Source organism: Ahaetulla prasina, chromosome 11 (assembly GCF_028640845.1).
Source record: "Ahaetulla prasina isolate Xishuangbanna chromosome 11, ASM2864084v1, whole genome shotgun sequence".
Taxonomy (NCBI): Eukaryota; Metazoa; Chordata; class Lepidosauria; order Squamata; family Colubridae; genus Ahaetulla; species Ahaetulla prasina.
This window is the reverse complement of record NC_080549.1, coordinates 1,121,700-1,144,044: the sequence shown is the minus strand read 5'-3', so window position 1 is coordinate 1,144,044 and position 22,345 is coordinate 1,121,700. Positions and strand designations below refer to the sequence as shown.

Here is a 22,345-nt window from a genome sequence, read left to right as displayed (position 1 = left end):
CCCACCAAGCCACGCCCACAGAACTGGTAGTAAAAAAAATTGGATTTCACCACTGACCCAAGCCATTCTTCTCTTGGCCTGTCTGAGAGATCTTCCAAATTTTGCAAAGGATCCCAATTAAGGAAACAAGCCAAGCCAAGAATGAACAGCCCAAGCAAAGAACCACCTCAGGACAAGCCACTAGAATAAAAACTGAGAGCAAACCCCACTCCTTACTAGCTGCCTAGTTGGGTCCTGAAGTGGGATGGGAATGGAGATTTTGCAGTATCTTTCCCCTGCCACACTCACCAAGCCATGCCACACCCACAGAACCGCTAATAAAAAAATGGATTTCAACACTGCTCTTCCTCCCTGGTGGGGTTAGCCACCACTCTGGAATCCAATTGCTGAGGCTGCCCCCTCCCATAAAAGAAATTCAACCTGGCAGGATATATATTAAATATAAACTTTTATTGATTTTAGGCAGCAACACGTCCATGTCAACAAACAAGAAAACAACTCGTAGTATAAAAAGACCCACCCCACACCCCACCCCCAGGACAAAAAGCACCCCCAAGGCCATGAGTTGGGCCCCCAGGGCAGAGGCCTCTTCTCCTGGGCCTTTAGTCATCCGCCCTTCCTTCCATCCCAACTTTGGGACCTGCTGGAGAAATCTAGGACTCCCCCAGCTGAGAGATCGGAGGTCTCCCGGGGGTTGCCTTTCAGGGGTCTCCATGGAGCGCTTCCGGACCCAGATTTCTGCAGAGACAGTGGGCTCTTTATGAAGGATCCCTTGTGTGGATTGCACAAGAGGAAAAGGACGTTCCCCCCCTCACTGAATTAATGAGAAAGAATTGGGGTGCTTCCACCAGCCTCCCCCTCCACTGTGCAGCCCCTTTTGCTCCCCAGAAACTGGCCCAACTCAGCACGGGGGGGGAGAGGGGGGGTTGAGCTGCCGCCTGGAATGATAAAACAGACCAAATCTTTAAGACCAGCAATTCTCAGGAAGAAGCAGGGAGGAGATTCAGCCTTTCTGCTCATTCTCCCTTGGCCCAGAGGGATGCCTTGGGCGTTCTGGGAGAGTGAATGATGGGGAAAGAAAGAAGAGATTCCTGCCTGAGAAGACGAAAGAAAAAGAAAAAAAAAAACAGCTGAAATGGACAATGAAAAGGTCCTTTGAAAACCAAAATCTGAACAGATTTCTTTTATTAGCTGGCCAGCCAGCTCTCTGCACCGAGAATAAGCAGTTCCACTTCTAAGGAATTCTCTCTCTCTCTCTCTCTCTCTCTTCTTTATTCTAAAGTCAAGTTTCTAGTCCTTAGGGTTTTAGAGATAGAACTTGAAGATGAACGAGAAAGGTCTACCCCAAATCCGGATGGCTGGTTAAGATGGCTGGCTCTCTTTGGGTGGAGAGAGGTTTTCAGGCATTTCCCTCCAAGGTAGCAAAAAATAATAACAATAATAAATTAATCCCAAATAAAATCCCAGGAATAAATTATGCAAATAAAATGCCAGGTGCAGCGTCCGTCTCTCTTTCTCTCTCTCTCTCTCTCTCACACACACACAGATATGCGTGCGTGCACATCCAGAGTGTTGTGTGATGGTCCTTGTCCCATTGACACACAGAAGTGAGCCTCCCTGAATGAGGACAGGCTTCACATCCAACGAAGGATCCCAGTCTCGGACACTTTGATGGCCCCGAAGATTCTCACAGGATCGCCGGAGTGTGTTCTTCATCACCACACCCCTGCGAGGGAGGGCACTCAGCCTTGCCAGAGGAGACTTTGGGGGGTTGAGGGGTTGAGGGATTTTTGCTGGCTCTTTATGGAAAGGGCTTGGTGGGCCGGGGGGGGTTCAAACCCTCTAGAGAGTGGTCCTGAGTTAGAAGGCTGCCCCCACCACCCACCACGACCTGGCCTGCCTTAGCAGCAAAGCCCCCCAGATGTGGCTCTTTGGCAGATGGTCCAAAGTCTTTGGCATCCATTGCACGGCTTCTTTTCGGATTTTGCTGGGCGCAACTGGGACCCTCAGCCTGCAGCGGTACCCCCCTCTCTCTTTACTCCAGCTTGCGGATGTAGCTGTCCACAGTGGAGATCTCGACGTCCTGTTTCTTGACCGGGTCCACCATGTCCTTGTATCTCTCTCCCCGGTGACACTCCAGGGACGGCCCCCAGTTGGGTTTGGGCTTGCAGCAGGAGACGATCCGCTAGAAGGAGGAAGAGGAGAAGGAGGTGGGATTGCCAGCCTTTGTTTGTCTCCAGGGGGGATTTTGGGGTCCTCCTGCCACACCTTCTCACACACACACACACACACACACACACACACACACACACACACACACACAGGGCAACACTCACCTGCCACAGGTTGCCTTTGGCCTTGCCGATCTTGTAAATGGCCACCACTGGAATCCAAATGAGGCAGAAAATGATCATGCACCAGCCGATGGCAGAGCCCCAGTCTGGGTACTCTGTCTTGCCATACTTGGGGGGTGTAAAAGTGATCAGGGACCAAATCAGGATGGCCTGTGGTAGAGAAGAGAAAAGAGAGAGATGAGGGGTTGCATCTCTCAAAGCGCGCCTCTCATCCAGATGTACTGGACTCCAGTTGCCATCATCCTCAGCCAGCATCTCTTACATAAGAGCTTCTGGGGGTCAAAAAAGCCAAAAGGAACTACAATCAACTTCTGGCCAATGGGATGTGGGAAGGCGCAGGCGATAGTCTAGTTTATCAGAGCCTTAACACAAATCCTGCTGAAATTCAGAATTCAGATCTTAACGCCTCCCTCCCTCCCTCCCTCCCTCCCTCTGGGCAAGCAGGTAGCTTATCTTTCTCCAAAGGTGGCCAGCAATTATCTGTGTATTTGTTGAACCTCACAAAGTCCAGGATTCTGGCTTTCAAAGAGCAAACACCCCCAGCAAAGAGATGACAGGCAGAATTTGGCCCATTGACTTTTTGTTCTCGACTAAAGTTTGCTGAGTGTCAAAGACAAAAAGTTCTATGGAGTTGGGTTGGTTGGTGTGTGTTTGTGTTTGTGTGTGTGTGTGTGTGTGAGAGAGAGAGAGAGAGAGAGAGAGATCTAGCCAGGGTCCAAGATAGCTGTGAATTCTGTCTTGGAGGAGAGCCACAAAATGCTCGATCCTTTTAGGGGAAGGAACTACACAGAAGGATTGATAACAATAGGCAGTGATGGTTCCCTCCTGGCCTCTCTTCCTCCCATCTTGCAAACTTTGGTTTTCTTCCAAGCTGGCCGGTCCTGGCTGGTTTTGTTTTGCTTAAAAAATTATTGGCATTCATAGAAACGATGTACTTAGGAGGAACAGGAGCTGCTGTTTTTGGAAGGCATGTAATTTTAGGCGAATAATAGGCCTCCCAACTGAGATGCGTCTCCATGGGGTGCTCTGGACTTTCCAAGGCTCCCCCCCCCCGCCAAGCGCTTGAAATCTCTGGGCTACTCACCAGCAAGAGGCAAGGGGTGATGAAAAACCAGCAGGCTCTCCACCACAGCCAGAAGAAGAAGCTTTTCTTCCCGATCATCATCTCGATGTCTTGGATGAATCGGTTTCCCCCTGGACAGAACAGCCACATGGGTGAGGGAGTTAGTCCTGAATCTTGACAACCGGGCAACTTCCCAGAGTTTTGCCCCATGTGGCCTTAACTCCTTTTGCCTGATGCCCTGCCCAAAATGAGTTGTGTCTCTTTAACAGTGGGGTCCGTCTGGGCTCAAAAATACCCTACTTGGGACTGGCAAAACCCATTTGTTTCGGATAATCTTTCCCACGTTGGACATCTCCAACTGCACTAAGGGTCAACCTCCAAATCTGCACCCGTCCCCACCCCCCACCCCCCGACCAATGGAAAAGCTTGGAATTGAGTCTCAGGAAGGAAAAGGACCTTCCTTTTCAGTTGCTGCCTGGTGTAAACTTTGGATGTTCCCCCTTTAAAATTCTTCAGAGGAATTACTGAGTCTGTCATCTGCACCTCCGTAACTGTCTGGTTGGGTTCTGCAACCCAGCAAGACAGACACAGACTTCAGAGGATCATTAGAACTGCAGAAAAAACAATAGCTACCAACCTGCCTTCCATTGAGGACCTGTCTACTGCATGAGTAAAAAAGAGGGCTGTGAAAATATTTACAGACCCCTCACATCCTGGACATAAGTTGCTTCAACTTCTACTCTCAAAACGACACTCTAGAGCACTGCACACCGGAACAACTAGACACAAGAACAGGTTTTTCCCAAACACCATCACTCTGCTAAACAAATAATTCCCTCAACACTGTCAAACTATTCACTTAGTCTGCATTACTATTAATCTTCTCATCGTTCCCATCACCCATCTCCTCCCACTTATGACTGTAACTTTGTTGCTGGTAATCCTTATGATTTATATTGATATTGATTGGTTTCTGATTGCTTATTTGTAGCCTATGACTATCATTAAGTTCTGTACCTTAGAATTCTTTATGATCTTTTCTTTTATGTATACTGAGAGCATATGCACCAAGAAAAATTCTTTGTGTGTCCAATCACACTTTGCCAATAAAAAAAATCTATTCTATTCTATTCTATTCTATTCTATTCTATTCTATTCTATTCTATTCTATTCTATTCTATTCTATTCTATTCTAATGTTATTTTTAATATATATAGCAAAGCAGCTGTTCCACCAAGTGTCTCTTACAAGGATGACTGACCCTGGATTGAAGCATCTGGAAAGCTCTGCATTTGAGGTCAACCCAGAACTTAGTCCTGCTCATCAAGGAGAGTTTGGATGGGGTTGAAAGGCTGCTAAGGCTCCAATTGGTTCATGTGTTTTTGTGTATTGGGAGAATTGGGGCTGTTAGAGGAGATCCCAGAAAATATTTACCATAAATCCAGCAAATTCCCAGCAGTTCCAGGATAGCTGCAAAGAGGATCCCCCAGCCTGCACAGAAATGGTCCACCAGGTTGACCCAGTAGATTCCTGCCTGTGGGAGAGAGGAGAAAGAGGTGACACCTTATCCACAGCAAGACAGTCTCCAATTTTCCCCCGGGGGCTTCCGGCATCTCAGCATAAGAGAGGGGGGTTCCGGCCCTCCTGGAGTCATACCTGGGTCACACAGACGAGCCCAAGCAGAAACAGCAGCAGACACAACCCCATTGTCACCACAATTCTCATTTTCTTCATCACTGCAGGGTAGATATCTTGGATGGTGGTAGTGATGGTTTCTGCAGAAGGAAGAGGGAGCACAATTAGCATCCACAGCAGGAGAGGAGAAGGAGGGTCGCCCTCGCATTGCTGCTCTGAGGCCAGCTCCATCCGGCTTCACCTCCCTGAGCCGTGTCTAGATGGTGGTTACATTATGCCTTTGAATTGGTTTTTTTTTCAGCTTGCTTTTTCATCTTTCCCCTCCCTAGCATGTCATTCAGACTGAATTCAATCAATTCAATCAGAATAGCGCTGGAAGGGACCTTGGAGGTCTTCTAGTCCAACCCCCTGGTCAAGCAGGAGACCCTATACAATCTGAGACAAGCGGCTGTCCAGTCTCTTCTTAAAAGCCTCCAGCGATGGAGCAGCCACAACTTCTGTTCCACTGGTGAATTGTTCTCACTGTTAGGAAGTTTCTCCTTAATCCCAGGTTGCTTCTCTCCTTCATTAGTTTCCATCCATTGTTTCTTGCTTTTCTGGTGCTTTGGAAAATAAGTTGACCACCACCACCACCACCCCCTTCTTCTTTGTGGCAGCCCCTCAAATATTGGAAGACTGCTATCGTGTCTCCCCTGGTCCTTCTTCTCTCTAGACTAGCCAAACCCAGTTCCTGCAACCGTTCTTCATAGGTTTTAGTCTCCAGTCCCCTAATCATCCTGGTTGCTCTTCTCTGCCCTCTTTCTAGAGTCTCAGCATCTTTTTTGTAATGTGGTGACCAAAGCTGGATGCAGGATTCCAGCTGTGGCCTTACTAAGGTTTTATAATCCTTCTGCAGTTCTAATTATCCTCTGAAGTCTGTGTCTCTCTTGTTGGGTTTGGTTACCAACCTGCCTTCCATGGAGGACCTGTATACTGCACCAGTCAAAAAGAGGGCTGTGAAAATATTTACAGACCCCTCACATCCAGGACATAAACTGTTTCAACTCCTACTCTCAAAATGCTATAGAGCACTGCACACCAGAACAACTAGACACAAGAACAGTTTTTTCCCGAACGCCATCACTCTGCTAAACAAATAATTCCCTCAACACTGTCAAACTATTTACTAAGTCTGCACTACTATTAATCTTCTTATGGTTCCCATTACCCATCTCTTTCCACTTATGACTGTAACTTTGTTGCTTGTATCCTTATGATTTATACTGATATTGATTGTTCCTGATTGTTTATTTGTACCCTATGACTATCATTAAGTGTTGTATCATTAAGTGTTGTATCATTAAGTTAAATGTGTACCTTATGACTATCATTAAGTGTTGTAAGTGTTGTACCTTGATGAAGGTATCTTTTATGTACACTGAGAGCATATGCATCAAGACAAATTCCTTGTGTGTCCAATCACACTTGGCCAATAAAAAATTCTATTCTATTCTATAAATATTCTATAATATTCACGAATTTTGCAGAAGGAGATGGCCAATGGCTCCAAACAACTGACTTCCTTCTATTCATGTAAATGTTATGAAATGTGTCAATGCGACAGCTCAACCTGTCAAGTGTTGCAAGACCTCCTGAAGCAGGCTGGCAGGATACGTGATGCTCTGTCAGCAGGGCATGCAATCCTTTTGACCGAGATGAAGCATTATTGCACTGCGAGGTGGGTCCCCTTTGTCTTAAGTTATACTCACCTATGGTGGCAAACTGGGAATCGAGACCCAGAAGCAGAAGCATGAAGAAGAACAGGAAGGACCAGAGAGGAGCCACCGGGAGCTGGGACAGGGCTTCAGGGTAGGCCACAAAGGCCAGGTCAAATCCTGCCAGGGAGCAAAATGAAGGATCCCATCAGGAAACATTCTCTCTCTCGGAGAAATAGAGACCTGTGTGAACAGCCAGCAGCCAACCGAGGCCAATTACAGCAGCTTTCTGTGAGGCTGGAGGCGCCCACCAGGTGTGTTTGGGTTCAGTTCCTCTCACCCGCCAGCCAGTTCGGCAGAAATGGGAGGTGAATTTCAGGGAGCCCAACCGAGACAGGAGACGGATGGGTGGAGAAGATCGCATTTAGCGATATGATCTAAGTGTTACATCAAACTTGAAGGGTAAAAAAAGTCATCCTGGATCAGTGGTCGGTTTCAGAAATGTTTACTACAGATTCTTGTGGCTTGGTGGGCATGGAAAGGGAAGGATACTATAAAATCTCCATTCCATCCCCACTCCAGGGGAAGGATGCTGCAAAATCCCCATTTCCTCCCGATCAGCTGGGACTCGGGAGGCAGAGAATAGATGAGGGCGGGGCCAGTCAGAATTTTTACTTCGGGTTCTCCTAACTACTCAAAATTTCTGCTACTGGTTCTCCAGAACTGATCAGAACCTGCTGAAACCCATCTCTGTCCTGGATCACATCTGAATCCAGCTGTGGTTTCCCACCCTGCTATCCAGAGTCTGATAGCAAAACCCATGATGGCTAGTGAGTCCACTCAGTGCAAATATTCCATCTGATTTACTGGACCTGATTCAGGTTTTTGAATATAATTTCAGCTGCAGCCGGAAGGGTCAAAACTAATCAGAAGCTTCCCGATTTTCAATTTCAAATGGAGTCCAAACTTTCTTAGGAAATGTCAGGACTCCAATTAGAGATTTTGAAATTGTCTTTATATTGTTTGCGCACAGAATCCGAAACAAAGCACCTTTAAAAAAAAAAACATCTGGAAATCTGAATGAGACCAGAAGCTCCCCACAGACCCGATGGCCTAACAGGTCGAGCTCACCTGAGTCCACAACTTCGGAGACCTTCTTATTGGCCATAAAGGCCATGTGCCCCAGAATGGAGAAGATTGCGAACCCGGCAAAGACGCTCGTGAGACAGTTGGTCACACAGACGAAAATGGCGTCTGCGTAGCAATTGTTATGGAACTTGTTGTAGGAGGAGAGAGCGACCAGCCCACCCCAGGCGACCGAGAGGGAGAAGAAAATCTGCGTGGCTGCATCTTTCCACACCTTGAAGAAAGAAGAGGAAGAAATATAGCAAGTTGCTCTTACAATCCCACCTATTTAACCACGGATGTGTGTCAGGGATGGGTTTCAAATTTTTTTACTACCGGTTCTGTAGGTGTGGCTTGGTGGGCGTGGCATGGCTTGGTGGGCAGGGGAAGGATACTGTAAAATCTCCATTCCCACCTGCAAAATCCCCATTTCTTCTCGATCAGCTGGGACTCGGGAGGAAGAGAATAGATGGGAGCGGGGCCAGTCAGAATTTTTAATACCGGTTCTCCGAACTACTCAAAATTTCCGCTACCGGTTCTCCAGAACTGGTCGGAACCTGCTGAAACCCATCTCTGATGTGTGTGCTACATAAACCATTATAAATATTGCAATTATTATTAGCCGTGGTGGCACAGTAATTAGAATGCAGAATTGCAGGCTAACTCTGCCCACTGCCAGGAATTCGATCCTGACCGGCTCATGTTTGACTCAGCCTTCCATCCTTCCAAGGTCGGTAAAATGAGGACCCAGATTGTTGGGGGCCATAGGCTGATTCTATAAACCGCTTAGAGGGGGCTGGGAAGCACTGGGAAGCAGTATAGAGGTCTAAGTGCTATTGCTATTAAGAATATGGATATTAGTTTATTCTTATGGAGCTCTTCTCCTGTTTGGTCAATACACTTAACCTACACCATAAAGGTGTTAATTCTTACAATAATGCGCCCAGCTGGTAGATTATTGGTGATGGCAGGCAGATTTCTATAGGATTTCTTGGCCAAAGCATGAAAGTTGTTTTCCATTATTTTCTTTTGTTGTTCAATTTCCCAACCTAGCTTTCCTTTTGTCTCCCATCCAAGTATTACTCCAGCCCAAACCTGCTTAGCTTGTCTGAGATTAACTAAGTCTTGCCACCTGGCAGGCCAACTTTGTTTTTGTGAAATTAGAACCTAGGATGAAGGCTGAAGAATTGTGTTTGTCTGTCTTTTATAGGACTAACACACACACACGCACACATGCACACACGCACACACGCACACACGCACACACAAGTTCCAGTCCAGCTGCCCTCCATGGGCTGGGTGGTACCAACCTCTGCTTCGCCAAGTTTCTTGAAATCGGACTGGGCCCCGATGTAGTACTCAATCCCCTCCCGGGCACCTTCCAAGGTGACACCTCGCACCAGCAGTATAATCAGGACAACGTAAGGGAAGATGGCTGTGAAATAGACAACCTGCAAGGAGAAAAAAATGCTGATTCAGAAAGAGGAGAGGCCAGACCAAAGCTTTGGGAAGACCAATGGAATACTTTTTAATTTATTTATTTTTTTAAAGCAGGGACAAAGGAGTTCCCAGATTCAGATGCAGGTAATGGTGAGGAATCTGATCTTTTTTGGCCTTCCCAGGCATGCCCTCCTGATGGGCTACCTGCAGAGCATGGGGTGGGGGGTGTCAAAACCTGCAAGATGCTGAGTGGGGCTTTGATTGCAATGAAAGTCTTACACTTAGGTAAGAAAAACCCAAAAGGTCACATATAGACTGGGGGAAACCAGGCTTAAAAGCAGTTACTGTGAGAGGGGTCTTGGAGTCTTAGTGGACAATCAGCTAAATAGGAGCCAGCAGTGTGCAGCGGCAGCTAAAAAAGCCAACGTAATCCTAAATTACATTAACCGAGGGATACGATCAAGATCAAGTGAGGTACTAATACCACTTTATAAAGCTCTAGTAAGATCACATCTAGAATACTGCAACCAGTTTTGGTCACCACACTATTAAAAAGATGTTGAGACTCTAGAAAAAGTGCAGAGAAGAGCAACCAGGAGGATTAGGGGCCTGTAGGCTAAAACATATGAAGAACTGGGCATGGCTAGTCTAGTGAAGAGAAGAGAAGGACCAGGGGACGGGTTATTCTTTCTCTTCAATATTGAGGGGCTGCCACAGAGAGGAGGGGGGGTCAAGCTATTTTCCAAAGCACCTGAAGGTCAGACAAGGAAGAATGAATGGAAACTGACCAAGGAGAGTTTCAACCTGGAAATGAGGAGAAACTTTCTGACAGTGAGAACAATCAACCAGTGGAAGAGAAGTTGCCTTCAGAAGTTGTAGGAGTTTCATTCCTCAAAGCTTTCCAGAAGCGACTGGACTGCCATCTGTCAGAAATGGTGCAGGGTCTTCCGCTTGAGCAGGGGGGTTGGACTAGATGACCTATAAGGTCCCTTCCAACACTGTTAATCTGTCCTTCTGTCTTGCAAATTGAAGCTTCCTCTCAGGGGACAGCCTGCCTGCTGTTTGATCCTTTCTTACTAAGGATTCACTGGGATGCAACCTGAGATATCTCCAAACAAGACAGAGGACTTGCCTCTAAGCTTTATCTGTCTCAAGCATCAATTCCTGCTTTGTGTTATGCCTTTGACAACACCAGCATGTGCCACCCATCTCTCCCTCTTGCTCTGCAGATATTCCTAAAGGTAATATTCTACATAAAATTAAGTCCTTTTAGTGAGCTTGGAATCTCCTCCTGTTGTGGTCCGCCAACAGCCTGCGGAGCTGGCAACAGAGTCAGATAGTGATGAGGCTGAGGAAGAACGTGGGCCAGTCCTGGAGGCTGGGGAAGGCCCAGATGAGGGCTCTGCATCAGAGGCTGAGGTGAGGCCAGGGCTATTGGGCAGTGATGTGCAGACTCCAGAGCCTCCAGAGACTGACAGTAGTGAGGCAGAGGAACAAGAGGAGCCTGTTCCTAATGCACCCATGAGAAGAGCTGCAAGAAGGCAAGAGCAGCTCAAGCAAAGAGGACGACTCAGGAGTAGGGCCAAGAGATGATTGGCACCTCCTATAAGGCTTAAAAGATCAGCAACGGCATTTGGGCTTTGCCGGAAAACAACATTGGTAGCTTCGTCTTCTGCTTTGTCTACGTCTTGCATTTATTTTTGTGACTTCTGAAAGTTTGCCAAGAAAGGCCTTTGGCAGTTTGCCTAATTGGACTAAGGTTTGCAATAGGACTGAGGAATTTGTGTTGGGAGGAATTTGCTTTAATTTAGTTGAACTGCTCTGGGAATTAAGTAATTCTCAGCTGCTCAAATAAAGTGTGTTTGTTTTTATACTGACTGAGTTTCCTACCACCTACTTGGCCCTGGGTCACAATACCTCCAGGAAAAGCTCTTAGATCCAGTGACCATCAAATTATTCACATGCACCCACAGAATTACTTCCCAAATTCTTTGCAGGGAGGACCCGAAAGTCACATCAAATTGCCCTAGACTTGACTACTTCCAGGCTCTTTCCTTAATGGGCCCGCCCAACAGTGCCTCCAAGGTGATCAGAACAGGAAGGGAGCTGACATCTCTCCTGGCACTTTGGCAAATCCTTCATGCCCTTGGAATGCCATGGAACCGGTTCTTTGCTCCGAAACCAGAGCCTCGGTCACCCTACCACAGCCATGTGCCAAGCGCCGGTGCCTTCAGTCTCCTTCCACTTTAAGCCCCTGGGGGCTCTCAGCTATTTTGGCAAACACTCTCCAAGGATCCTCTTCACCCCAAGGTCGAGGTTGAGGGAAGGAGCCTTAAATACCCCCATCTTCCAAGGCTACTGATGGAGAAATGAGAGCTCTACAGCTCAGCCAGTAGTCAGCCTTCTGAGGGCCACGAGGCTGGCCTGCAATTACCTTCCCAGAGGACTTGATGCCTTTGAACAAGCTAACGGCCACGATCAGCCAGGAAAGGAGAAGGCAAAGCGCCAGGTACCACACGATCACCCCGGTGTCGCTTAAGTTATCCGACCGCTGGAGGACTTTGTTGCTGCCGGAGGAAAAGGAGAGAAGGATGAGCAAAGGGGAGCTGCCTCAACCAGGGTGGGTGAAACTCGGCTTGCTCTGTGGTTGAACCAGAATAGGCTTGGGGTGTGGTTGAATTGGAGGGAAATGCTGGAGGAGGGGTGGCATTCCAGATACTGCCCAACCACAATCGCCAGCATTCCTCAGCACTGGCCACGTTGGCTGGCATTCCTGGGAGCTGTGGTTTCCCATGCTGGCCTACAACACTTGCTCTTAACCCAAATCCCAGTTTCACTCTGGATCGCAATCCTGCTCGGCTTGTCTCAAGTCTTCCCCACGTGGCCTGCTGGGCTTTGCAGAAGTAATTGCAGGCTCCCTTGTCCTGCCTTGAAGTGGCTGTGGGGCAGGTTGTGTTTCTGGAGGCCAAGAAGGCTCTCCCCAGGTTGCACATCTACCCACACAGCTTTGCAATGTCTCAAGCTGTCTCTCTCTGCTTTTATGGCTCTGTATCGTTCGGTCATCATCAGAAAAAAAATTATATGGTGGCCCACACCAGTCAGGGTGCAGCTAACACCTCTGCAAGTAGCATCGTGTTTCCTTTGTTCATGCATGTAAGACTTGTTCTGGGGAAGGTGAGGCAGATGCAGAACCCTGGGCTAGAATGCCTCCAGAGAAGGCAAAATACAATAAAAATGGGCTGAATGCAATGATATTCACTCACTCAGAAAAGGCTCCCCTTCCACCATCCCCATTATTGGGGGTAGATAATTAGCAATGGGCCTCTTCCCCTCCAGCTCCTATTGAAATCTTACTGCAAGCACCATGTTCTCATGAAGGACCTCTGGTGGCTCAACAGACTAAGACAGTCTGTTATTAACACAGCTGCTTGCAATTACTGCAAGTTCAAGTCCCACTAGGCCCAAGGTTGACTCAGCCTTCCATCCTTTATAAGGTAGGTAAAATGAGGACCCAGATTGTTGGGGGCAATAAGTTGACTTTGTATATAATATACAAATGGATGAAGACTATTGCTTAACATAGTGTAAGCCGCCCTGAGTCTTCGGAGAAGGGCGGGATATAAATGCAAAATAAAAATAAAATAAATAAATAAAAAGACCTAGCCTGTCTGATGATTGAGTTCCATCTACTGTAGAATGCCCAGAACTGGACAACTTTGAGACAGGTTGATTATGTTGCCAGCATTCTCCCATTTGCCCAGAAGTCCACACATTTGGACATGGTTGGAAAAGACTACTCTGAAGCAGGGATCTCCAAACTTGGCAACTTGGACCATGGCTGGCTGGAAAGTTCTGGGAGTTGAAATCCTTCAGGCTTAAAGTTGCCATGTTTGAAGAGCCTTGCTCTAGACCAGGGGCCTCCAGTCTTGGCAACTTTAAGCCTGGAGGACTTCAACTCCCAGAATTGAAGTCCTTCAGGCTTAAAGTTTGCTCTAGACTAGAGGTCAGCAACCTGTGGCTCTGGAGCCGCATGTGGCTCTTTCATCCCTCTGCTGCGGCTCCCTGTTGCTGATCGGTTCCACAATTGATAGGGCTTTCGGTTAGGACAGGTAGAGGAAAAAAGATGCTGTGCTAGGAGGAGACTATGATGGGGGAACCAGACTTCCCGTCAGCTCCAGAATTGAACGGGGGCTTTTGGTTAGGACCTTTGTGGCTCTTTTGAGTGTTTAAGGTTGCCGACCCCTGCTCTAGACCAAAAAGCAGAGAGGTTCCCAAGATTTGCTTGCGTAAATATCACATTTAAACAAGGCAAAGGCGACTCAAGCTTGTCTGAAACAAGGTTTAAGGGGGTGTCTTTCCCAGCTTCCCCTGGAGATGCGGGGATTTCTGGCAAAGCAAAGCTGAGCAGACAAAGTCAATGTAACTCGTGTGGAAGGTTGTTGGCGAAAGGCTCAACAGATTCACACTTACTTCCAATACTGTTCGCTGGGGACCTGCGTATCTGCAAACACCTGGGTGTTGTTGATGCAGGTGAGGTTCATGCTCTGCACTTCTGTGTAATTCATCTGGACGTTTGTGTTGCCCATCGTGACATTGCACAGTAACACTGAAAGACGAGGAAGAAGAGACAGTCACAAGGGGTAGAGAAAGGGCTTTCCAACGGGGGAAGCAGTTGTGCTTTAGTTTAATGTATTTGCTAGCAAAGTTCCAGTTTTATAAGTTTGCAGCACAACAAGCCTTTTGCTTCAGGGTTTACTTTTTCTGCTTTTCATTCTTTGTGCTACTGTTACAAACCGTTGAAACATGTGACGACCCCCTCCCCATTTCAGCAAAGCAAAGAATTCTGAAGACCCTCTTTGGCCTGACTGGACCAATCCCTCCCATGTCCGTTTTTCTTGCCATGGAGCTGGGCCTGGATCCTTGGGCAACAAAGCAGACTTGGTGTGAGGATACATCCAAGTCTATTACAATTCCTTTTGAATGGCATTTTACCACTTGACACAGGCTTGTTAGTCAAACTCCGAATGAAAGGAGGGAAAACGGCTTTCATGCAAAGATGGGAAATAACGCAAGACCAGAGGTGGGTTTCAGCAGCTTCTGAACAGTTCTGGAGAACCGGTAACAGAAATTTTGAGTAGTTCGGAGAACTGGTAGTAAAAATGCTGACTGGCCCCGCCCCCATCTATTCTCTGCCTCCCGAGTCCCAGCTAATTGGGAGGAAATGGGGATTTTGCAGCATCCTTCCCCTGGAGTGGGAAGGGAATGTAGATTTTACAGTATCCCTCCCCTGCCACGCCCACCAAGCCACACCCACAGAACCAGTAGTAAAACAATTGAAACCCACCACTGCGCAAGACAGTAAGAAAAGACAGGAAAAATTACAAGGGACTAAAACAGGTGCAAAATATGCATTTCCCTGTCTAGCTCTTTGAGGAACCGTAGTTGGTGATGATCAAGACTGTGCTCATTTGCATAACCCCACCTCCTCATTTGCATGTCCCCATCCCAGACGCTGCCTCCAGCTCAGCCTGGAAATCCTGCCATGTGTTTTTATCACAAAAGGAAACGAAAACATTTCTGATCCAATCTCCACACCGCACAGGGCGCCTGCAGGTGAAGCTGGCTTTGCACCTAGAAGGCTGGCAATGAAAGCGTGTTCGGCCGAGGGATTCTTTGCTTTCCCACAGACTTACCGATTGGCGTCTTGCTGCATTTCTGATCTGCCCACTCCGGGTCGCAATGTGCCCACGGCAGGACCCGCTGAAAGGAGGCGAACAAGTAGTAGAGGCTGTAGGCAATGATGACGTTGTAATAGATGGTCACAAAGGTGGAGATGATCACCATAGTGATCCCCACGCCTGGTCAGAAAGAGAAAAGAGGCCATCAGGAGACGGGTCTCTGAGCTCCTAGGAGCCAACCTGCTGGAAATGCCAACCTAACTGCATAGCAAAGAGGGAGGGAGGGAGGGAGGGAGGCCGCCTGGTTATCTCCATTGGATGAAAGCACAAAGGGGGGGTTCCCTTTGCTTGCTTTTCCCTCAGGATAACCGTGATCCACAAGCGGCCTGTGTTATAGCCAAAACAAATGTTTTGTCCTGAATGTCAATACGAGATGTTTGTCAGCATGACTTTTTCACACTGGCAATCAAGCTGATAAGAGCACTCGGTGTGTTATCTCCAAGGAGGAAAACCCAACAGGGTTAAGACGGAAGGCACACTCAGGAAATTTGCTTCCTTGTTTCGCCTGAGATTTTTTTTTATTATTATTATTTATTTTAGAAAAATTATCTTGCCGCCTCCTCACCCTTGGCGACCCAAGGCACCTTCCATGAATATAAAAGCATCGTATAAAAATAAAAACCCACAGTGAAACCCAGGAAGCCATGTGGGAGACACTGTGCAATTCTTCAAAGTGAAAACAGGCGGGGAAAAAAAAAGGGGGAACAAGATAAACATCAGTTCGCAGAGAACCTGCAGAAAATCCCTGGTTATAGCAGAACCGCCCAGCTCAGGTCCCACGCCTCGGGAAACGTGTGCCTTGGGCCCCCCCACACGGCAAGTTGGCCTGGCTGTGGGGGAGCCCCCTTTATCTTCAGATGGACCCAAACCAGGGGTGAAATCCAGCAGGTTCTGACAGGTTCTGGAGAACCGGTAGCAGAAATTTTGAGCATTTCGCAGAACTGGCAAATACCACCACTGGCTGGCCCCAGAGTGGGGTGGGAATGGAGATTTTGCAGTATCCTCCCCCCAGGAGTGAGGTGGGAATGGAGATTTTTGCAATATCCTTCCCCCAGGAGTGGGGATGGAATGGGGATTTTGCAGTATCCTTCCCCTGAAGTCGGAGATTTTGCAGTATTTTTGTCCTGCCACGCCCACCAAGCCACCCCACTCCCACCAAGCCACGCCCACAGAACCGGTAGTAAAAAAAATTGGATTTCACCACTGACCCAAGCCATTCTTCTCTTGGCCTGTCTGAGAGATCTTCCAAATTTTGCAAAGGATCCCAATTAAGGAACGGCCAAACAAGCCAAGAATGAACAGCCCAAGCAAAGAACCACCGCAGGACAAGCCACTAGAATAAAAACTGAGAGCAAACCCCACTCCTTACTAGCTGCCTAGTTGGGTCATGAAGCATCTGCAGGGAAATCACCGAGCTCAGAGAACACCAAGGACCCCGCAGTCTTCCTCTTCCTCCTCCTCCTCCCAGAACCCCTTCCCTTCTAGCACTGGGGGGGGGGGAAACAAACCAACCCCAAGGGCTTTCCCACGGCTCCATCCAAAAAACTACCAGGATGAAGGACAAAACTGACCTTGAAAAAGGGGGAGAATTCTCCAAACTGAGACGGGTCCCAAGCTGGCAAACTGTCCGAGGGAGCACTCCATGAAGAAGAGAGGGAGGCCGGCTAAGGCCAGCATGATGGCGTAGGGGATCAGGAAGGCTCCTGCAAGAGAAGAGCATCAGGTGAGACTCCAGCCTGCCACCTTTCTCAAACCGGAGAAAGCCTGGGCCATGACCCAAACCAGCACCAGCTTCTACTTGTGACAGGCAGATCACATCTCCAAACAGCCAAACATTTGGGGAAAGCAGCATCTGGGGTTTGGCCGATGTCTTGCAGCTGCCTACAGAGAAGACGGGCGAATGAATCCCAGGCAGGCCTCTGTTCATCTTGCAGAACGGCTGAAACCTGATCGGGTGCCAATGCCAGGAAAGGTGGTAGATTTAGTTCCCATCTCAGGGACGGTCCCCGGCTTCATTCCCACATTTGCATAATGAATGGGATGAAGCCGGCTGTTCTTGAGAAAAAAGGGTTGAGTGTGCACCGTGAGTCACACCAGCCATGCCTTGTTCCCAAGCCCTTACGTTCCTCTGGGTGTGTACAATTTGTTTTTACAATTCCTCCTATTGTTACCTTCTACCTTGTGCTTCAAGAAGGGCACAGAGAAGTCAACGAATGGGAGGAGAAAAGGGAGGTCAGCCATAAAAGCTTCCAGCTGAACACAGGGTCCTCGACCCCAAAGTCTTCGGCTGAGGCCTCAGGGTCAATGGAAGAGGAGGGGGACAACTCGGCTCTTTACCTCTCGCTTGGATTATTGTAATGCTCTCTATATGGGGCTCCCCCTGAAGTGCACTCGGAGGCTTCAGTTAGTCCAGAATGCAGCTGCGCGGGTGATAGAGGGAGCTCCGCGTAGCTCCCATATAACACCGCTCCTGCGCAGACTGCACTGGCTACCTGTGGCCTTTCGAGTGCACTTTAAGGTGCTGGTTACTACCTTTAAAGCGCTCCATGGCTTAGGGCCTGGGTACTGACGGGACCGCCTGCTGTTACCACATGCCTCCCACCGACCCGTACGCTCTCACAGAGAGGGACTTCTCAGGGTGCCATCCGCCAAGCAATGTCGGCTGGCGGCCCCCAGGGGAAGGTCCTTCTCTGTGGGGGCTCCCACACTCTGGAACGAACTTCCCCCAGGTTTACGTCAAATACCTGACCTTCGGACATTTCGTCGCGAACTGAAGACACATCTTTTTATTCGCGCGGGGCTGGCTTAAATTGAATTTTATTAAATTTTAAATTTTTATTAACTAATTTTAAATGGGGTTTTTAGTTCATTGCATATTTTTACTGTTCAGGCCAATTTTAAAATAAGTTTTTTAATTGCATTTTAAATTGTATATTGTACTGCCTGTTTTATTTTTGCCTGTACACCACCCTGAGTCCTTCGGGAGAAGGGCGGTATAAAAATCAAATAAATAATAATAATAATAATAATGGTGGGAAGCGTCAGGTTGAGGTCCCTGTGAAAAAGGCCCAGCAGAGCCTCGACTCAGAACTCAAGCCTTCTAACTGCACCAAGCCTTCTGCTCCACACCGAAGCTGTCTGGGCACATCTGGATGTCCAGAAGTTGCAGATGCAAAGTTTCCAATCAGCTGAGAATGCTGGAATATCCCCTCGATGCTCTGCCTCTTGGTGTATACCCAGCCAGTAGGTTCATCTCCTGACCCAACACTCATAAAAGAGGGGAAGGGGATAATAGGAGGAGGAGGAGGTGTGAAAGGATGACCCTAAGGGCACAGTGTGGAGCGTGGCGAAGTCTCAGCCCTGGCAGCACAAGCCAAAGATTCCCCTCCCACTCCCACTTCCAAGCCTACTAGGACTCCTGTGGTCTGGCTGGAGTGCGCTAGAGCAGGGATCTCCAACTTGGCAACTTTAAGCCTGGAGGACTTCAACTCCCAGAATTCCCCAGCCATCTAGGGAATTCTGAGAATTGAAGTCCTCCAACCTTAAAGTTGCCAAGGTTGGAGACCCCTGCTCTCGAGCTTCTCCATCGCTGCCAACAGGCAGAAGGATTCTATAAACCAGTGTGGAAATACCTACAAAAATCTACAGGATGAGCCTTGCAAAGAAGTCCAAAATCTTAATAAGCCACAAGAGTTACCGCTATCTCTCTGGTGCATTTGAGATCTAAGGCAGGGACCTCCATCCTCAACAACTTTAAGACTTGTGCTGGCTGGGGAATTCTGGAAGTTGAAGTCCACCAGTCTTAAAATTGCCGAGTTGGAGATCCCTGATCGAAGGGACAGATCAAAGTCAGGTGGGCTGTGTCTGCTCACCTGGGGAAAAGCAGCCAGCCAGCTGCTGAAAGACATCCTGGGACACCTGGGTAGCTTTAGCCATTTGGCTGGGGAAGCCTTAGCATGCCTCTGTGTGTTTAGGGGCAGGGAGAGGTGCAGAGCAGCCCCTTACCTCCTCCGTTCTGGTAGGTCAGGTACGGGAACCGCCACACGTTGCCCAGGCCCACCGCATAGCCCACCATGGACAGCAGGTAGTCCGTCTTGCTGGACCAGTTGCCCCGTTCCGTGTTCTCATCCTGCGAGTCAGCGATCTTCTCCGTGGACAAAGTGAATTCCTTTGGGAGGAGAAGAGGGAAAAGTCAGCCCGTTTTCATCGGAAGTGCTTCCTTCCTGCCCTTCGCTTCTTTCCAGAGCCTCCCGGACAGTCCCGGGGCAGGAAAAATGCGCCCTGCTTTGCTCACAGATCCTGCGGCCAGGGGAGGAGAGCTGGCAGGTGCCCGCTAGGAGCTGCCAGCCTTTTCCTCGAGGGTTGGCGGGGCCCTGGAGGTTTTGATGACTTTCAGAACCTGAGCTGGGGCTGCCCCCGCAAGGCGTGCTGGGGCCCCTCTTTCTCCCCTGCCTGGACGCGCCTTCAGGAGCTGCACCCAACAAGGGACGCCAGATCGGTGACCTCCCAGGCGGTGGGGGGGGGAGGCTCCCCTGCGGAGGAACCTGGGAGCCCAAGCCCCGGGAGGATGGTGGGGGCGCAGCTCCTGGCGCCTCCCGAGCTCCGGCTGCTTCCCTCGGATGCTCAGGATCGCCAAGCGCTGCGCCGGGGTCCCTCCTGCCGCGCGCCCGCCTGACTACTCTTGCGCGGGGCTCTTCCCTTCGCCGAGGATGCTGCTAGCTCGTTCTCTTGCCACGCGCCCCGTCCCAGAAGCGCCCCCCGCCCGGCGCAGCCCCGAGGGAGCCCGGCAGGTCTCCGGGTCTGGTCCGTCTTTGCCGCGAGGGACCCCCAGTCGGGGCGGGCAGCTGGCAGCAGACCGTCCCCTCGCCCCCCTCTTCTAGTCCTCCTCTTCCTCGCCCTCTCACCTTCTGGCCGCAGCGCAGACAATTGGGCAGCCGGAGCCAACCCATCGCGTTCCTTTCTGGGCCGCAGCCGCCCGGTGGGAGCCTTTATAGCGCCTGGAGAGCCCGTCCCGTCCAGCACCTTCCCCCTCCTCCCCGCCTTCCCCGGGACCGGCCAGGTGGAGCTGAGAGGGCGGGGAGGGGACAGGGAGGGGCGGGACCAGACGGGACGGCAGGTGCGCAGCAGAGCCAGCGCTAAGGCTTCTGCTCCGGGAGGGGGCTGGTTCCGAGTCCCCCGCACCCCCGAGCGTGGCCGGGATCTCGTTGAACCCGGCCCGCTTGTCAGCCGGTCTTCCCACGACGGCCGGATCCTGCCCGTCAGGCAGCTGAGACAAGCGCCAGCATCTTCCCCAAAGCGCTTCCAGGCCAGGCGCCCTCCAGCCTCGGGCTCCCTCGCAGAGCGCGCCCTCCGTCTTCGGGCCTTCTTCTCCCCACTCTTTTCACAAGGCATCCCTGGGGAGAGGGGGTTCGTAGCCCCCTCCCTCCCAGCTGCCTTTCACACGTCGCCTCCAAACATTCCCCAAAAGCAAAACCCTCCCGACGTATCTCCGGGGGTTGCCATGCCCGTCTCAGAATCGCCAGCTTGGGGGAGGGGGGGGAGGGGGCCGAAGTGCCAGTTCCCCAAATAAAAATGCAAATCATCCCGCCCCTCCCACGCCCCTCCGAAGACGCGCTTCATACTCAGCTGACCTGCTTGCTCACCTCGAAGCCTGACACGGGAGCAGACACTTACACACACACACACACACACCCCGGTTGCTTCATCGCCCTCCGGAGCTCCTGCCGCTTCCTTCCCTTTGCCAGGGGTCCGGCTGGGGAGGGTCATCCGTCATCTCTTCCTTCCTGCCCGGGCAAAATATTGCAGCACCGGCGGCTTCCTCGTGACGGCTACTCAAAGGAAACGTGGCGGGCAGAGGCAGCGGAAGCACCCGCAACTGTTGGTTTGGTAGATGCCAACAGCCCTTCTGGAGGGCAGGAGAATCGGCTTCCGTGCCGAGCTTCAAAGATCCCCTCCTTTGTGCTCTGCAAACGAGGGTTGTCTCAGCTCCGAGTCCTCCCTGCAGCCTGTACGGGACAACAAGGTGGTGGTGGTGCTGGAACTCCTTGCCACAAGAGGCAGCTGGTTGGCTTTGAAAGTGGTCTTGTTTAATGGAGAGTTTCTACTTACAGTTTCTAAACCGAAGCCTTTCAAGCAGGCTGTGAATTCCTAAAGTTTTTTTTTTTAATTAAATGCACACATCTACTACAAAGACACCTGTATGCCAATTTTTTTGGAAGGATTCATGCTTTCTCAACCTTGGAAAGGAAATAATGAGATGTATATCAAATGGAGAAGTGTGAACAGTAGAAGAGAGCAAATAAGCTGATTAAACATTCTTTGGCTAAGAATCTTTCCCGATGTGTCTGCTACAAAGTGGCAAAACTGAGTGGGATGTGCAAAGGGGGGATCTATCTCCACCTTCTGTCCCACTGTGGACATCTCATCCCAAGGGGGCTTCAGGGAGACCCCCATCCTACAGCTTTGCTCTCAAGCTTCAAGCAAGTGGAAATGGAAACAGTCTGTAACCCCAGCCTCTACGATTGAAAGCCCCCTGAAAAATCCTCAAAATCCAACTGTGACCTTAAGTTCTTCTCGGCTGGTGTCCACAAAAGAGAAACAAACGTAGGAAGTTCATGGAGGAAAGTCCTGGTACCATATCGTGTTTCCCCGAAAATAAGACCCGGTCTTATATTTTTTTGAACCCCGAAATAAGCGCTCGGCCTTATTTTTGAGGAGGTCTTATTATTTTGGGACGCATGGAGCAAGATGGGGCTCCTCTTGCCAACTTACCTGATTTCCAGCTCTGTCTCCCTAACCCTAACCAGAGGAAATGGCGGGGATCGGCTGCACATGCATTTAAATATTGGGGGGGGGGCTTATTTTACCCCATGCGCTCAAAAGTCCAATTGGGCTTATTATCCGGGGAGGTCTTATTTTCAGGAAAATGGTAAAAGAGTTTGAATTAGCCCTTCCAAGTGTCCAGCATGGTCACTACTGCAGTTTGGCCAAAAGAGCGCAGTTCAAGGACGGTTGTTTTCCTGCCCAAGGCACCTGATTTGCCCTAGATGCAGGGTAGGTGGGAGACTGGTGGGTGGGCCAGAATTGCCAGGATTGATTGAATGAAAGGGGAAATGCTGTTTCTTTAGCTGGGCTCTTAACTTGGCCATGGAGCAGAAGACAAATGTTCTTCGATTGGACTCGACCCCAGATCAAAACCAGCCTCCAGGCTTTGGGTAGCAAAAGTCTGAGGGTTATTTAAGCTTTTCATTTGGATGTCAAGACTTAAAAGGCTCATCCTGGATCAGATGTATGTTT

At 49.6% G+C, this 22,345-nt stretch overlaps 1 protein-coding gene across 3 annotated transcripts; it reads right to left on the bottom strand.

The window, feature by feature from the left end:
• Positions 1-539: 539 nt before the first annotated feature.
• On the bottom strand, positions 540-20,969 carry SLC6A14 (solute carrier family 6 member 14). Of its 3 annotated transcripts, none has more exons than XM_058196940.1 (14): positions 20,723-20,969; positions 19,055-19,217; positions 16,621-16,752; positions 15,005-15,169; positions 13,782-13,917; positions 11,746-11,878; positions 9,182-9,322; positions 7,878-8,106; positions 6,801-6,926; positions 5,074-5,192; positions 4,852-4,951; positions 3,439-3,548; positions 2,337-2,504; positions 540-2,185 (listed from the first exon to the last, which is right to left on the bottom strand). In XM_058196940.1, exons 1-14 carry the CDS (start codon positions 20,813-20,815, stop codon positions 2,036-2,038), a joined length of 1,965 nt encoding a protein of 654 aa, XP_058052923.1. In that variant the 5' UTR covers positions 20,816-20,969; the 3' UTR covers positions 540-2,035. The 3 variants fall into 3 exon arrangements, with proteins under 3 accessions (XP_058052923.1, XP_058052926.1, XP_058052924.1); XM_058196943.1 differs by having other exon boundaries at positions 20,692-20,828; XM_058196941.1 differs by lacking the exon at positions 20,723-20,969 and adding an exon at positions 19,954-20,095.
• Between the last annotated feature and the right edge of the window lie 1,376 nt (positions 20,970-22,345).

What these genes read in the sequence shown, in the direction of transcription:
- SLC6A14 (XM_058196940.1), bottom strand. Translation starts at nt 20,815, where the DNA reads ATGACCCTCCCCAGCCGGACCCCTGGCAAAGGGAAGGAAGCGGCAGGA. An exon ending in CTCCGAAGTTGTGGACTCAG is followed by an intron (nt 6,927 to 7,877) that starts GTGAGCTCGACC and finishes GCTCCCTGGCAG; the next exon opens with GATTTGACCTGGCCTTTGTG. An exon ending in TCACCCCTTGCCTCTTGCTG is followed by an intron (nt 2,505 to 3,438) that starts GTGAGTAGCCCA and finishes TCTCTACCACAG; the next exon opens with GCCATCCTGATTTGGTCCCT.